Source organism: Mesocricetus auratus, unplaced genomic scaffold (genome assembly GCF_017639785.1).
Source record: "Mesocricetus auratus isolate SY011 unplaced genomic scaffold, BCM_Maur_2.0 Super-Scaffold_100019, whole genome shotgun sequence".
Classification (NCBI taxonomy): domain Eukaryota; kingdom Metazoa; phylum Chordata; class Mammalia; order Rodentia; family Cricetidae; genus Mesocricetus; species Mesocricetus auratus.
Window position 1 is genome coordinate 10,237,883 of NW_024429200.1, and position 17,100 is coordinate 10,254,982.

The 17,100-nt window shown below is 45.0% G+C and overlaps 1 protein-coding gene across 2 annotated transcripts in view; it reads right to left on the reverse strand.

Annotated features, from left to right (window-relative positions):
* The window catches only part of Mkln1 (muskelin 1), a 142,512-nt gene that overhangs the window by 110,254 nt on the left and 15,158 nt on the right, over nt 1-17,100 (reverse strand). Inside the window, exon 1 of one of the 2 annotated variants that reach the window (XM_040728737.1) lies at nt 1,719-1,854. The exons of the other annotated variant lie outside the window; for it this stretch is intronic. Coding sequence (XP_040584671.1) covers nt 1,719-1,816 — 98 coding nt within the window. The 5' untranslated portion in view covers nt 1,817-1,854. Of the gene's footprint in view, nt 1-1,718; nt 1,855-17,100 lie in introns of those variants that run through there. 2 annotated transcript variants of the gene reach the window in all.

Consider the following 17,100-nt stretch of genomic DNA (forward strand, 5'->3'; position numbering starts at 1 on the left):
CTGCTTCCTGAGAGCTTACATTACATGCATCTCCTGCCAGGCCCAGCTTTCTGAGATCCTTTAAAAGATTGTTAAGGAGTAAGTGAGTTAAAACACTTGAAATATTCATAATAAAAACTGGCGTATGAAAGGCAGAAGTTCTCACCATTTTTTGTAATTATTACCACCACCCCAAAATGCCTAGGTTTCTGTCAATACATATTTGCTGTTTTGTGAACAATTTCAACAAATGGCTGGCTACACCTACCAAAAAAAAAAAATCACACCTGCTTAAGACAGTGCATAATGCCTTTTACTGTCTCACCCCATTAGAGGTGATTTTAACCTCCCCCAAAAAGTCAATTCCTTTCTTAAACTTCCCATAATACAAAGTTATAACAGTCATACTTGCTAACATAAATTCAGAACAAAAAATTTTACAATTAAGTCAGAAGCACACCAACTTGCCTGGCAAAATTCTCAAACTCAAGCTGGATAACACTCAACTACTGTCCTTCAATAGAAAACCTTCAGATTACTGAAGCTCTACAGTGTTTTAAAATAAAAACTATACTATTTTTTTATTCCATTGGGACCAAACAAGATACACTCAATGAGAGCACAAGATATACATACATACATACATACATACATACATACATACAACACAGAAAATGTTAAACAGCTTCGGATTCAAAGAAGAGTTAGGGCGCACACACACAACCAAAAAAAAAAAAAAAGAGATTTGGGTACCTACAGTCACATCAACTTCAACTGCAGGTTAGTGTTTACCTAGCTTACACTCAAATTAAAAGTTGGGTTCCAATACCAATCGGGGATGTGGCCAGGTGCTAGCCACCGATAGGTCACTACCGGCCAGATGAGGCACAGGTCAGCCTTCTCTGGGTCGGAGCTACAATATCTGAGTGCCAACCCTTGACCTGGTGAATCAGAGGGCAGGGTGGCAGTCAAGGGAGATTCTTCTACAGGCAGCTGAGAGTCCTGCCTGACTTCACTGGAGACATTAAATCCGGACAAATGTAAGGGATTTTTTAAAAATATAAATGGAAAAGAATCATTGTTCAGTACACTCCCGAGATGTAGTCATTTGATTTGTATAGCAACATAAAAAATACACCAGTTCCCTGTTTTGCTCATCAAACCATTTCTGCCGAGATGGTGGTGGTTCTCGAAGACCAGCAGCAGCACTGCTCCAGACCTGCCCTCCTTCCCTATCTTTTCCCCAACTTCCAACCCCAGAAGCAAAGACGCCCCTTCGCCAGCCTCCAAGTTCTGGCCAGGATGCAGATGGGCTCCGCAACTTCTCTCGCCGCTCAGTGCAGAGCTAAGCACTTTTAATGCGGGCTCTGGAACTCGGGGGGCTGTTACGTCCGAGCCGCGCTGGAAGGACCGGGGCCCCCCCGGCGCCCTGGCCAGCGCTGACGGCGGGGGCGGCTCGCCCGCGGCCGGACGCCGAGCCCCGCTCCGCCTCAACTCCCGCCGCGCAGGCCCGCCTCGCCTCCGCCCCGAGCTCGCTCCCGGGGCCCTCACCCCGGCCTCGGCCCGCCAGGCCGGAGCTCCCGGCCGCCGCACCGAGACGCTCGGCTCCGGAGGCCGCGCGTCCCCCTCACAGGCCCCGCCTGGGCCTCTCGGCTCCGCTCCCCCTCCGCCGCACGCTCGGCCCGACCGCGCTCCCGCCGGGCAGCGCCGACCGCTCGAGCGCGGGGCCCCGCACTTACTCGGGAAGGTAGGTGGAGGAGAAGGAGCTCCACTTGTGCAGCGCGTAGGGCAGAAGCCGGCACTCGGGCGCCGCAGCAACAGCCCCGCCAGCCGCCATCTTGTCAGCACCGTAGCGGCCGCCACCGACCGCCGGCCCCGCCAGGAGGAGGGCGGGGATGTGGCCTGCTCTTAAAGGGGCCGCGCCGCGAACCCAACCGCGCTGGGAGGGGACGGGCTGCTGGGCGGCCGCCGCTTCCTCCGCTTTCCCACGCTGCCCCTTTCCTAGCTGAGCCTCCCGGGAAGGCTCGCCTGCGAGAGGAGTGGCACCGAGGACTTTCCTTACAAGCGCAGGTAAAGACAAAGCCAAGAACATGGGGGCGGGGGGGGCGGGGAGCGGAAATCTTAGTTGTAGCACAGGTGGGGAAAATAAGATCTGCTCTGGAAAGGGAATGCCTTTCCGACTTTGGAACCCACTGCCCCAGCCTGTTTGTAAATCCTTCAAGGAAAACAGCGGTGAGGAGAACTGAAGTGCGATAATAATGTATGGCCGTCGTCTGTGGACTTGTCCTGAGGTTAAAAAAAAAATGTCCTTGTCACCGTGTTCCTGGGTCAGGTGGAGGCAAGAAAAGGAAAAGCTAGTGTCTCCAGTCTCCAATGTCCTCCACTGTGAACATTTCCTGGGAGCCCTCGCCTACTAGTAATATTCTATGGCTTCCTTTTCGGACGTGACATTAACCCACACACCAGGAAAACGTCCTTAGAGTTGGGAAGCTGTGTGTCGTCATTTGCTTCAGCTGGTAAATCTGCTTGCTTTTGATTTTAACGTAAGTTTAGCCCAAACGTTTGGAAAGAGAGACGCTTGAGAAAAGGCCACGTCCTCTTCAGAAGGCACGGGAAGCACACCATCCCCTAACACAGTGCAGCCAGAAGGGCATCGTCCCTGCTTCTTATCACAAAAGCGACACCTGGTCTCAGTGTGTGCCAAAGTTAGATAATGCTCCCACCTAGTACCTGTTTGTCGGGATTATAAATATGTATTTCCTGGCCTAGCCGTCGACATTACCAAATCTTGTGTCACTCCTTGCCCAAGAGTTTGGGTTCCTGAGAGCTTGAATAGCGTCATTCTGTCAAGCAGAGGGTGGAGAAACTCATTCAAAGAGTTTCTCAATGGACGATCAGGTGAACCCATAGCTACACTCTCCTTGATTATGAGCATTCACCTGCCCATCAGCTCTCTCCAATTCTTTGCCGGATTCATTCCCACTGGGGAAATTTTTGTAGTGGCCTCGAACAGGGTACCATTAGAAATGTCAGCTAGGCCCCAAGTGTAATCAGGCTTAAAGATACCTTGTGCTTTAAGCGTGAGACTTGGTTGGGAAAGTGTACCATACCATAACAGGGAATGCTCTCAGCCAGTGACTTGAGTTAGAGAACTGCCTGAGATGAGGAAGTTAGCTACACAGAGATTGTCTTGAAGGGAAAGGTTGTCCCTAAAAGGGAGGTGATATGGGGAATCACTCCAGTTAGTTTGAGGACCCACAATTTGCTAATTCCTCCTCTTGCCTCAATCTTAATAAATCTTATTTATTTCTCCAGGCACAGAATTGTGTAGTTCGTGATCAAACTTTGTGAAAAGCAGGTATAAACTCAATGTTATTGAGATTGTAATTTGTAATTTAATTACATTTCTCCCTTCCCTTTCCTCCCTCCAAGCTTCCCATACAGCCAATCCTGCTCTCTTTCAAATGCATGGCCTCTTTTTTCATTAATTGTTATTACATGCGTCTATGTACTTGTATATAAATATTTATTCCCAATTATAAGCTGCTGGGTCCATCTGATGTTACCCGTGTGCATGCTTTCAGAGCTGACCATTTCTTTAGGGAGGGCCACCTCTCCAGCTTCTAGTGTATTCAGCTGCCTGTAGCTTTGAGGCCCCACAGGCTGCCTTCCTTCCAGCCCAGCCCCACTCCCCAAGCAGCTAAACCAACTCTCCTTAAGTGTTAAAATACATTGCTGTGATTGTTGTCATTTTCACGATAGAATCTTACTCCGGAGACCTGACTGGCTTCGAGTCTGCAGAGTAACTCTTACCTCTGCTTCTCTTAGTACTAGGATGGCCATGCCAGCTCTTCTATGACTTTCCATACCCTTCTTTCTACTGCGAGTGGCTTATCCCTCCAGCATTGCTCAGGCTCTCTCTTTTTCTGCTCTCCTTTATCCCCCATTCCTCCTCAGCACTCTATGCTGGCCCTGACTAGACAAGCATTCCAAATCACTGCTTATATGGCGTGCATCCTCTCCATCTCCAAGGCATAGCCTCTTCCTGGCCTGGAATATCTCCCCACCTCATATTTTACCTGGCTAACTCTTCTTGTTCTTCAAATCGTTTTATCTTGGAAAAACCTGTCCTCATCACCTATTTTAAGATTACTTGATGTGTTCTACGTTTCCCTTAACACGCTGAGTTCCCGCTCCTTGGCTTACCACTCATCACAATATGCTTCTGTTTCTTTCATGTTTCTCTGACCTGTAAAAGGTAACTCCCATTGTGGCAGGGCCCACGCATATCCAGTTCACAGTTGTATTGTAGTCCAGTACCTAGTAGATGCTCGGTAAGTACTTACTGAAGAATGAATAAACAGTGCTAAAAGAGAGTGTACTGTACAGGAAAAAGACTATCAAAACACTGCAAATATGTGTCCCTTCGGTATGATTGCCAAGTGCAGTATAAAGACCGAGGAGAACATGGCTTTCCTGTAACACAAATTGCACAAGTGATGGAAAACTTAAAGTATCTCTATGTTAATAGAAGTGCAAACAGATATATTGATACTCACCCCCAAATATGTAGAAATGTTAAAATAAAATTGGAATCTGCAGGAAATTCCTGACACTAGACTTCTAGGGTTCCATCTTTACTTTCTTCTGCCTTCGAGGCATGACTTTAGGTGATGGGGTTGTTTGCACAGGAAGGCCTGGGAACTGACAGCTGCCACACAGTCACCCTGCACCATTGTACTTCACAGATGGGGCCCATTACACCATCGGGAAGCATCAGTTTTCAGAGATCATTAGTGCTATGGTAACACACACGGCGCTAGTGACCCAGTCATCTTATTCCCCAAAGGCCTCTGCAGTGTGCCTCTCAGATACTCCTCACTGGGGCAGCTGGTTATGTTTGGGAATTTGCTAGCCACTCTCTGTCACTGCAAGAAGGACTTATTGAGGGAAACTATGATGCCCCACATGCTAGAGAGACAATTGGTGTACAGAGTAGCCAGACAAGGCCCCACCTCATGAAGCTAGCATTCTTGGTCAATACATATAAGTCATCTAGATAATTTTAGCCTGTGTTAAATGCTAAAAAGAGACTAATACAGAGTAATTCTTAGATTGGCCAGATTCCCTAAGAAGATAATATTTGAGCTAATGTCTATATAACAAGGAAGAGCCAACCACTATAAAAAGCTGGGTTAAGCCAAGCAGTGGGAACACACACCTTTAATCCCAGCACTTGGAAGGCAGAGGCAGGTTGATCTCTGTGAGTTCGAGGCCAGCCTGGTCTACAGATCAAATTCCAGGACAATCAGAGCTGCTATATAGAGAAACTCTGTCTTAAAAAACAAAAAACAAACAAAAAGTCCAGGCAAAGAATGGATCATTGGCTTTATCCAAGGAGGTCCAGCTGCTGGATAATATATGCAGACCCTTTTTGGTTCAAAAGCCCATCCTGTTTGATCATATCACAATTCTTCCCAAATGAGTTGGTAATTGGGAATAATTTTAATAAACTATGAAGTCCTATTCAAATATCAAATGTTGCCAAGTAATAGCAATAAAGGTCACAAGAGAAACAAAACAAAACAAACACAGCCGGTCCTATTTTCCTGTAAAGGGACATACCACTTGGCTGAGGGCAAAAGGCATTTGTATATTGTTAAGAAAGGGGTGTCGCAGTTATGCTTGGTAAGTTATACACTGCCATGACAAAATACTCAAGACAAGGTAATTTATAAAGAAAAAAATTTATTTCTCACAGTTTCAGAGGTTGGCAATTCAAAATCAAGAGGCCAGCAGGTTGAATGTCTACTGAGGGCCTGTCTTTCTGCTTCCAAGATGGCTTATGTCCTCCGGAGGGGAGAAGTGTTGTGTCAGAACACAGTGGAAGAGGAGGAGAAGGGAGCCTGGCATACTGATCCCATTTTTGAAAGTGAAGCCCTCTACACTTACTGATCTCCTAAAAGCCCCATCTCTTAATTGGGGGTTAAGTTTCAACATGAGTGTTGGAGGGGATATAACATTCAAACCATAGCAAACAACAATGAAGGATTAAAACATACTTGAAATAAACTGATACACATTGCTCTACATGGTTGATTAAAATAAGAGTAGGAACGTAGTAAATCTTTCTCTGTACTGCCAACTCCTAAATAACAGCACAGAGTCTTCTTACTGATTGTGAAAGCTTGGCCTTTAGCTTTCTCAACTAGCTCTTATAACTTAAATTAACCATTTATACTAACCTAAACTCTGCCAAGTGGCATTACCACTCCTCCATCTTGCCTTTCCTCTCTGGGTCTGGCTGGCGACGCCTTCTTTTTCCATAGCCCTCTCTGTCCCTGAAAGTCCCACCTAACCTCTTCCTGCTGAGCTATTAGCCATTCAATTCCTTATTAAACCAATAACAGTGATGCATCTTTACACAGTGTACAAATATCCCACAACACAATAATTCATTAGTTAAGGAAAACAATCTTGATATAAAGGCCTGTGCGGTTGTTGCTTTAGCTCACCAGGGCCTCTCAGAGTTCATGGTCTCGAACAGATTTTGGTGATTAGAACAGGTGAAACATGGCAAATTATTCAATTTGCCTTCTTATAAGCAAGCTCTGATGTAAATTTAAAAATGCCCTTTTACAGTCGTATTCAATAGATGAGAACACCAATGCCCAAGTATGTTAGCTGCTATGGCACCTAAGACATTTATACAACTGAGCTATTTGCAGATGTGCATCTAGAACCCAATTCCTGTTTTTTCCTATGCATTTCATGAGAAATGTGATATATATGTCTACTTATGATATTATTCCTTAAATTTTCTATGATAAACATATGCTAGCTACTCAAAAAACATGTCTCTTGGTTCCTTCTGAATTTCTTCTTGACAGTATATAATTATGTCTCCACAAAATTCAAAACTGGATAGAATTAAAGGCATAGGGTTGTCAGTTCAAATTTTGGTCAGCCTGATAGTTGGTGTTGTCTATTTGGCAAGATCCAGAGTCACCTAGGAGACAAGCCTCCAGGTGCACTTGTGAGTTATGATCTAAATTAAGGTTAGCTTCTGAGAATGTCTATGAGAAATTATTTTGATTAGGTTTATCGATGTGGGGATTCTAAGCTGTATACAATGAATAAAGCAGGCAGAGGGTTGGTCTTTGTAGTTCTCTGTTTTCTGACTTGATGCAATGTGACCAGCTACCTCAAGATCATGTTGTCTTATGTACCTATATACTTTGAGCTAAACTTGACCACAGGGTTCTTAAGACTTTGGAACTGGTGTATGGGAGGAATATGGAGCAGTCTGGCACTTGGGACTGGAAAAGCCCTGGAAGGCTGGAAACAGAGGTTAATGGGTTGTCCTGACAGGGGATTAGAAATACTAGAGTGCTGAAAATACAGACAGTGGAGGCTTAGCTCATGCATTATCAGAGGGAAACAAAGACTCTACCAAGAACTGGACTAAGGACCATTCATGTGGTATTTTGGCTAAGAATCTGGCTTCATTTTACCTATATCCTGAAAACTTTATTAAGTTGGATTTAAAGCTAATGGGATAGCAGAGGAAACTTTAAGTTAGGAGAGCATTCAGGCTAGTGGTGAGGAAACAACAGTAATTATTAAGTAGATCGGCACCACTGGAGAGAAACCTCCTGCACTTCTCTGGGGGAATGGGAAGGGTACCTTGAGACCAAGATCTCACCCATCAGAGGCTCCGAATCATGAGGGTGGAAATTTGCTTGAAAGGAGAGCCCAGACTTAAGGTGTGCTCTGCCCAAGCACAGTCAGCTAAGGAAATGTTTCACCAATGTCAGCCCAGAAAGGATATGGATGTTGCCATGGCTGTGGCACAAGGGGGCCAGGCCGCATCATGATCTAGCAACCGAATTTGGCAGCATCATCCACATGGCACTGGTTTGGAAGTCATTAAAAATGAAAACTTAGAAGCAGGCATGGAGTCCTGATCTGTAATATCAAACAGCCACTGAGGCCAGGAAGTAAGTGACAGAGTTCCTACAAGGAGGCCCTGAAAGGCCGGCGCATGCAGCTGTAAAGGTAACAACTAGCTTGTTCTGGTGACCATGGGGCGTTAGAGATGCTAGGACCATGGGATGTCTGCCAAGGAGAACTGACAGCATGAGTGGAGCCAGCCTAGGAGAGAGCCTATGTGTTACAAGCACATAGATGGAGTGGGGCCATCCAGACCATGTGGAGTCCAGATGATTATATTACAAGTCTCTGACGCTACACACAAAGCTGTGAAATTTGATGTTCGCCCTACTGGATTCTGGTCTTGCTTTGATCCAATCGTTCCTGTGCCCCTATTCTTTGTTTTTTGGAATGGGAACCTTTACTCTGTGCCATGCCATGTTCAAAGTATGTAACTTGGTTTTTGTTTCATAGGAATTCAGAGTTAAGAGACTTTGTAACTGTTATTGGCTGTGGCAGCACTTCTCAGCCTGTGAGTCACCCCCTTTAAGGGGTCTAACAACTCTTTCACAGGGTCACATCAGACGTCCTGCCTATCAGATATTTACATTATGATTCATTACAGTAGCAAAATTACAACTACGGGGTAGCAACAAAAATAATTTTATGGTTGGGAGTCACTACAACTTGAGGAACTGTATTAAAGGGTCACAGCCTTGGGAAGGTTGAGAACCACTGGGCTATGGGAACTTTTGGTGTTGAAATGCATGCACTTTGCTTTATAAGATGGTCATAAGCCGGCCTGGAGAGATAACTCAGAGGTTAAGATGGTCATAAGCCTATGGAAACTGGGGTCATAAGCCTATGGGGACAAGGGGTCATAAGCCTATGGAAACTGGGGTCATAAGCCTATGGGGACAAGGGGTCATAAGCCTATGAGGACAAGGGGTCATAGGCCTATGGAAACTGGGGTCATAAGCCTATGAGGACAAGGGGTCATAAGCCTATGGGGACAAGGGGTCATAAGCCTATGGAAACTGGGGTCATAAGCCTATGGGGACAAGGGGTCATAAGCCTATGGAAACTGGGGTCATAAGCCTATGGGGACAAGGGGTCATAAGCCTATGGAAACTGGGGTCATAAGCCTATGGGGACAAGGGGTCATAAGCCTATGGAAACTGGGGTCATAAGCCTATGAGGACAAGGGGTCATAAGCCTATGGGGACAAGGGGTCATAAGCCTATGGAAACTGGGGTCATAAGCCTATGGGGACAAGGGGTCATAAGCCTATGGAAACTGGGGTCATAAGCCTATGGAGACAAGGGATCATTAGCCTATGGGGACAAGGGGTCATAAGCCTATGGAAACTGGGGTCATAAGCCTATGGGGACAAGGGATCATTAGCCTATGGAAACTGGGGTCATAAGCCTATGGAGACAAGGGATCATTAGCCTATGGGGACAAGGGGTCATAAGCCTATGGGGATAAGAGGTCAGGTCCTCAGAACAGACACTACAGATGATTATTAGCCACAGTGCAAATTCTGGGACCTGAACCTGGGTTCTCTGCAAGAACAAGTGTTCCTAACCGATGAGCCATCTCCCCAGCTGCTGCAGACCCTTTTCAGCTGTAAAGGAGACCATTCCCTGGGTCGGAATTCTAAAGTGGATAAGATGAACATCCTCCTTCACTTTCCGACTCTGGGTCCAGGACGTCCAGCTGCTTCGGTTTCTCTGCCAGGATAGACTGTACCCTTGCAATGAGCTGAAATAAACCCTTGAAAGTCCCCAAGGAGATTGGAAGCGTGAACTCATCCCATTAGACATTTCTTCCATACTAGGAGCTTCCGTTACTGTTTCAGCTCTCACAGCAGCCCAGCAATAAATGGAGACACCTGGACATCAAGTATCCCCAAGCCTGTGTGCACCCTCTATTGTAAAAACCCATTGTGTTTTCATGCTCAACATCACAGGACCCAGGATTCAGGGAGCTAAGAAGAGGAATCTCTGATATATTCCTAAAACTAACAGTTATAATGCCAGGCTGTAGTGGTGCATTCTTTTAATCCCAGCACTCTGGAGGCAGGGGCAGGTGTTCAAGGCCAGCCTGCTCTACAAAGTGAGTTCCAATACAACCGGAGCTGTTACACAGAGAAACCTGTCTTGAATTACCCCCCCCATAAACAAACAAACAAAAAGCCCAACAGTTATGAAGTCTTTATTTTTTTCCAGTGCTGGGGGCAGAATTCTGGGCCTCAGGCATACTAGGCAAGCCCTTTCTGCCACAGCTGCACTCCCTAGCCCTGAAATCATTTCTTTAAGCAATATGCTGTCAAAAAAGAACAAAAATGCAAAAAAGACATTTTATTTTCTTATTGTTGTTGAGTAAGTAGGTAATTAGTTTGGGGTTGTTTGTTTCTTAAGTCAAAGGTTTGTCAGCCCTTTGCCCGGTAGGGCCTTCGGCCAAGTCTCTGGTGAGCGTAGACATGAGCTGCAGGTGTGATGTTCAGGTCTGTCTTCTCCCAGGAGGTGGCAGCAGCAGCAGCAGCCACAGTGTCAGCTGCTGGGGGAAATAGGGCAGAATGCAACTGCTTTCCTATTGGCTTTCAAACCTAGAAATTCCTGGTTCCAGAGACCACTTTATCCCTTCCGTGGTTTGCTGGGTTTGTTTGGAGCCAGGCTCTGGGCATGCAGGAGCTGGCAGAGTCCTCTTGGTAAGTGCCTAGCTTTTTCTGTAAACATTTTGATCCTAGGCTGTGACCTTGAAGCATGTGTGAAGGAGGCTGAGAAAGTCTCCAGCCAAAAGGAAAGAGCTTCAAAAAGAAACAACCAGCAACTGAAACTCACAGCCCCACAAGCATAAATCTAGAGGGCACCAGACAAAGAATGTAGATTCCTGACCTGGGCTCCCAGCCACCAGCCTGCTGACCTTGTCCTTGAACCTGTTAGAGCTGCAATTTGTATCAGCCCACTGTGGACTGAGTTGATCTTCAAGCGCTGCTGATTTTTAGTTTGTAAGGGATGGGCATACATAAATGTGCATACGTGTGTATGAAAGCCAGAGGTCAACTCAGGTGTCGTTCACTTTGTCTTTTTGAGACAGGTTCGCTCACTGACCTGGAGCTCACCAAGGAGGTGACCTAGCTAGTCAGCAACCCATCGGGACCTGCCTGGCGCCACCCCTCCAGTGCTGGGATTAAAAGAGCACACTACCACTCTGGACTCTTTTATACATGACTACAGGAGATCTAGTTCAGTTCCCCATGCTTGGTCTACAAGCACTTTACCCAACTAAGCTATCTCCTCAGTCCTAATGTTTAAATTTCACTTTTATTATTTGGGTTAAGTAGGACTGCCCTTCACCCTTGTAAAACTTAAACAAATCTTAGACACAACAAAGCGCTACTTGGTTCCAAGTTAATCCCGGCTGAGCACGTATCCTGGCTTGGCAGACGCTGCCAGCTGCATAGGAGGTGGGCAGAAGTCCCAGGAAATGTCTGGGTACCACACAGCTATGGATGAACTGTCAACTGCTGGAGATTGCCTTGCAGATTACCACATCCAAATGAAGCAGACAAAACGATATTTCAGAAAAGCAATTAGCACTGATTCCTAGTGTATTTGGAACCAAAAGGCTTTGGGGGCTGGGGGCAGGGTGAAATCGGCTCAGAAACCTCTTATCCCAACCTTCCTGGTTGAAATGTCCAAGGTCAAGGAGCTTTGAAGTCTGACGTTTTCCACACTCTCCTCCCTCAGCCATTCCCTGGGTTTTGTGAAAACCAGGCATAACTGGTTCCTCTCATGTCCCCTGTCTCATCTAGTTAGCTCTAATTCCCTTGTTTTGTTGCTTAAACTTCCATCCATTCGTTGAAGTAACCATTTACCCATCCTCTCGCATGTTCCAGGTACAGAGAATACATCTGGTTTATATAAGAGTCTATACAAAAATGGGTGATATAAACAAAAATACAGTATTAGTGGTAGTGATGGTGATGGCAATAGTCTTGTTTCTGTAAGACCACAGACGAAATGTCATATTTCCTAATGATGGTATCCATCTCTAGAATAGAGTAGAATCATCTAGAAATAAGCCCTTAGTGCTATAGAAATTGGCCCCCATGAGTCTGTTAAGGCAAATCTTCCTCTTTCATACAAAAGGCACCATATTGAAATCTCTTCTGGATTAGGACCATTAGCTCCAGAAAGCCAGTGTAAGTGGGGATATATAATTTACATATATATACATATGTATGCATATATATATATAGTAAACTGGGGAGTGACTGTGAGAGGAAAACTGGTAGTACAAAGTAATTCTAGACAGCTCTGCATTAGAGAGGAGACCCCAGAGTGCAGCTCGGAGAACAAGGGGACACAAGGACATCCGGGACAGTGGCACACGACAAACAAAGAGGAAGCAATCTATGTCTCCTGGTTCTGCCACATCCAGATGATCAGTCTGAGTTGAGTTGACATTCAAGGTTAAAAAGATGCTAGATGTCCTTGGAATTAAGTTAAATCATCTCATGTCCTAGGGTAACTTGTGGGAGTTTCTTCTATCTTGTGGGTCCTGAGGACTGAACTCAGGTCATAGGCTTGGCAGCAGGCATCTTTCTCCAATAGGTCCTCTTGCCAGCCCTCAAATGCAATTTTTTGCAGAAGACTTTATCATGTTGGTAAGTTTTAATATTTATTTTGTGGGTCCCTGTGTGCATGTGTGAGTGCTGGAGTTTGGAGGTGGGGTGATTGGCAGTAAAGTTCCTTTACCTACTAAGCCATCTTGCCGGTCCTTGAAGATTGTGATTTATGTTCTTGCATATTTACACATAATGCTCTAGTAACCTCCTCTCCCCAGCTCCACAACCAACTTAAAGTGATGCCGTGAACTAAATACACAAGACAAAGGCTTCAGAACCCTTGACCTCTGCCTTCACTTTATCCAACTTGAGTTGGGGTGTGCTGGTTTCTTAAGTTGTATGCTTTGTCTTTGTTCCTTTCTTTTTATTATCATTATCATCATTATTATTATCTACACAGAGTCTTACTATGTAGTTTTGGAACTTACTTCGATGACGGGGCAGGCTGACCTTGTAGTCACAGAGCTGCTGTCTCTGCCTCCAGAGGGCCGAGATTAAAGCCCCCCCACCCCACCTATCACAGTTTCTTTCACCATGGCTGTGATAAAAGACTCTAACCAAAGCAGCTTGAGGAAGAAAGGGGTTTCTTTTAGCTCACAGTTCCTCATGTGAAGGAAGTCAAAGTCTGCAGTGGAAAGCAGCAGACCATGTGACTTCTGCAGTCAGGAGAGAGCAGTGAGGCCGGCCTGCCTGCTGGCGCTCAACTCCCTAACCCAGGATTCAGTTAGGGCATGGAACCGCCCACAGTGAAGGGTCTGACCCCAGAATGACGGTCCCACCAGGCATGCTCAGAGACCCATCTCCCAGGTGAGTCTAGATTTTTCTCAAGTTAATGACACTAACCATCACATGCTTTAAAAAGAAAAAAAAAATCCTTTGACTAAGTCTTTTTGGGGATTTGAGACAGGGTTTCTCTGTATAGCTCTGGCTGTCCTGGAACTCACTCTATAAACCAGGCTGGCCTTGAACTCAGAGATCCACCTACCTCTGCCTCCAGAGTGCTGGAATTAAAGGCGTGCACAACCACTTCCCAGCTCCAATCTAAATCTTGGGCTTCTTCTTTCTGGTTTTGTTTGTTTAATTTTCCCTATTTACTGATTTATGTATTTCCTTAATTTATTCTTGGTAGTGTCTCACTGTGTAGGCCAGAAAGGCCTAGAACTCAGATTCCTCCTGCCTTAACTTTCGGAGCACTAGGGTAGGCATGCCCTACCAAGCCTGACCTTATTTATTTGTCTCTATGTGTGCAAGCTGGGAAGGAGAGAAAGACAGATATAGAGACAGAGAGAGACAAAGAGAGAGCTCCTGGGTAGGCCAGCTAGCTCCTAACTGTCAATCTTCTTGCCTGTACCTTTCCCTCTTTGCCATTGTTCCCTCCCCTGACTACTGCTGCTTTCCGGTTCTGTCCTTACCTGCAGCCGTCACTGTCACTCTGCCCTAACTTCTCTTACCCCTCTTCTGTCTCTTTGCTGTCTGGTCCTGGGGCCTTTCTTCAGTTCCCATTCCCTCCTCTGCTCTTTTCTCTGACCCACAGTACACACCTTTGTTCTAGTTCATCATCTTTCCCCTTGAAGCTCCTTAATTAGAAATATAGGAGAGAAAGCACTGTCAGACATTTATAATTTTATTATTCAATAAGATACTTTATTTTTAAGAGCAGATAAGTACTAAAAATAGATTTTTTTTCTCTCCAAAGACCCCAAAAAAGGAGAAAAAAAAACCTTGCTTGCTCATAGTTAGCTTGTTCCTTAAATACTAGCTGTAATAATTATTATTTTAGTGATTTCCTGGATCGGCCACAGATGACTTTATTCTTGTAGCTCACTGACCCTTGGTTGGAAAGACCTCAGTTCTTCATAATCCAAGACAGCAGCTGACATCAATGTAAAAAGAAACAAGCTAAAAACAGTTGAGTGTGTACGCCCTGAATTGCATATTCAGTTGCAAAATCATCATCATTATTATTGTAATTACAGAGGGGGAGGCATTTCAATAATTGTTCAAAGTGTCTTCTTGAGGAAATAAGTAAATCAGGGCCAGCTGTCACAAGCCAATCTACAATAATGATCCCCGTATGTGTGTCTTTGGGATTCATAACAATCTACAATAACAAACTTGTGCATTCATCTACTGTCCCCGAACAGTCTAAAAAAATAACAAACCTATGATCCGCTCTGATGTCTCGCTTGGTAGTTCACTTGTATTTTTAAACAGCATCCTTGAATAACCCTAGAATCATAAACTGTCAAACAAAAATTGCATCACCAATTTAATAACAAGCAACGGTGGGTAGCCTGGCATCCATCCCCCTGTGACAGGATGGCCACAAACTGAGGTTTGTGAGCCAAGGGGAAGCCAGGTAGACAGATCTGCAGACAACTGAAACTGTTTAGAAAGAAACATCCACCAAGACAGACATGCTTTATTGGCTTGGAAATTACAAACAGAAACTGTGAAGGCTCTGTTTTCAGCTTACTTGTGAAATCAGCCCGAAGTAATTCAGATTTTGCTTCTCCCAAGATACAGCTGTGACATGATTAATAGAAATTAAGTGACATTGCACCAGGAACTACATGTGCCCCTTCACTGAGGACAGAAAACGCCCCCCGATAGAGGCCATCCTCACAGATTAATGCATATAATACAGAGAAACTACAGAACTGAACCACTTCATAGACAGAAAGATTGATTTATTGGGGATCAGACTGCCAAGACAGAGAGAAAAGCAAAACGGTGGGGAATTTTATATGACAGTCAGCGGAATAGGGATCTGAGCTGACACCAGCTGTCGGAATTGACCCAGAACTAGATGCCCTTGCCTAAAGTAGCTGACCTTTGGGGAAAGGTTAAGGGTGAGGCTCCTAGTAAGCAGAAACCCCCTTAAGAGATCTACTTTTTTAGGTTTGCTCACAGTCCTTCAGTTTACCCACCAAAGTCCTCCTTTTTAGGACAATGTCACCAGCTCTGCCATTTTGGAGGAAGGGGGGCTTTGAACCTGACAATGCCATGGGTGCCTTAAAGAGGACCCGCCAAGCACATGCGTGTGCATTTACAAAGAGTGAGAATCATCGGAGCACCTCCTCAGAATCCCCTCCTCCTATCTTCTAGTTTTGGATTATGGTTATATCTCTAATTTCATGTTCCTGAAGAACCTCCAGAGGCAGGGAAAGAAAGAGGAGGAAGAAAATTTCTTATCACATTGCTTTTCTCTCGCTGGGCCACTTAGGCTTTCCAAATTCAAGTCTTGCTGAAGGCTGGGCCTGAGCCAGGCGAAAAGGGTGAATGACCTCAAGCTGCTTCAGGAACTTGCCAGCTGCTCTGGCACAGCCTTCTGAGGTGCTAGGAAGCATCTTCCTCATTACAGAGCTCAGTACATTTCCATATTTGCACTCCCAGCTAAAAGCAATTTAACCAGCATGCAACCTTATCTCCCTTCAGTAGTTCAAACATTTCCTACAAAAGCATCAGAAGGGCACTGACTGACATTTTGAAAGTTGTTTCTTGGTATATTTTGCATAAATTTTTGTTGTTGTTTTGTTTTTTCAGGACAGGGTTTCTCTATAGCTTTGGAGCCTGTCCTGGAACTTGCTCTGTAGACCAGGCTGGCTTCAAACTCACAGAGATCCCACTTGCCTCTGCTTCCCAAGTGCTAAGTTTAAAGGCATGCGCCAACACCTGGCTATTTTGTGTGTTTGTTTGTTTGTTTGTTTTTGTTTCTCGAGACAGGGTTTCTCCATGTAGACTTGGCTGTCCCGGTACTCACTCTGTAGACCAGCGAAATTTCATATCAGCACATGGAGATTTTTTTAGCCACTGTGGGGTCCTTACAGTCAACCATTGCCTAATTAATGGATTTTTTTTTTTTTGTTTTTCGAGGCAGGGTTTCTCTGTGGCTTTGGAGGCTGTCCTGGAACTAGCTCTTGTAGACCAGGCTGGTCTCGAACTCACAGAGATCCACCTGCCTCTGCCTCCCGAGTGCTGGGATTAAAGGCATGGGCCACCACCGCCCAGCTATTTTAATTCTTTCTACTTTATACTATTATTATTATAAATAATATAAACAATGCTTCCATGAGTAACCTTACATTCATGTCTTTAGGAACCTCTGTTGTGACTTTATCCATAGAGTAAATTACTTTAAAGAAATTTCTGGATCATAATATGTGTAATTTTAGGATTTACACTCAATGACAACACTTCCTTGTCTACCATGTGCAAGGTCCTAGGTTCAAACCCAGCAACACACACACACAGTTACATGCTTCCAGATTGTAACCCTCCCCCACATTTTCCTGATTTCATTTCCACAGCAGTGTACATTTGCTATAACGTGGCTAAAAGCCAAACTTTATTGAACTTTAAACATTCGTCACCCATAGAAACATGGACATGTTGTCATGGTTTGCATTTTTCTAAGTACTCACGATGCTGAACATTCTTTCAAGTAATTTTGACCATTCCTACCTTTTGTTTGTTTGTTTGCTGTTTGTGAGACAGGTTCTCATTATGTAGCCCTGGCTAGCCTGGAACTCAGAGAGACCTGCAGCCTGCCT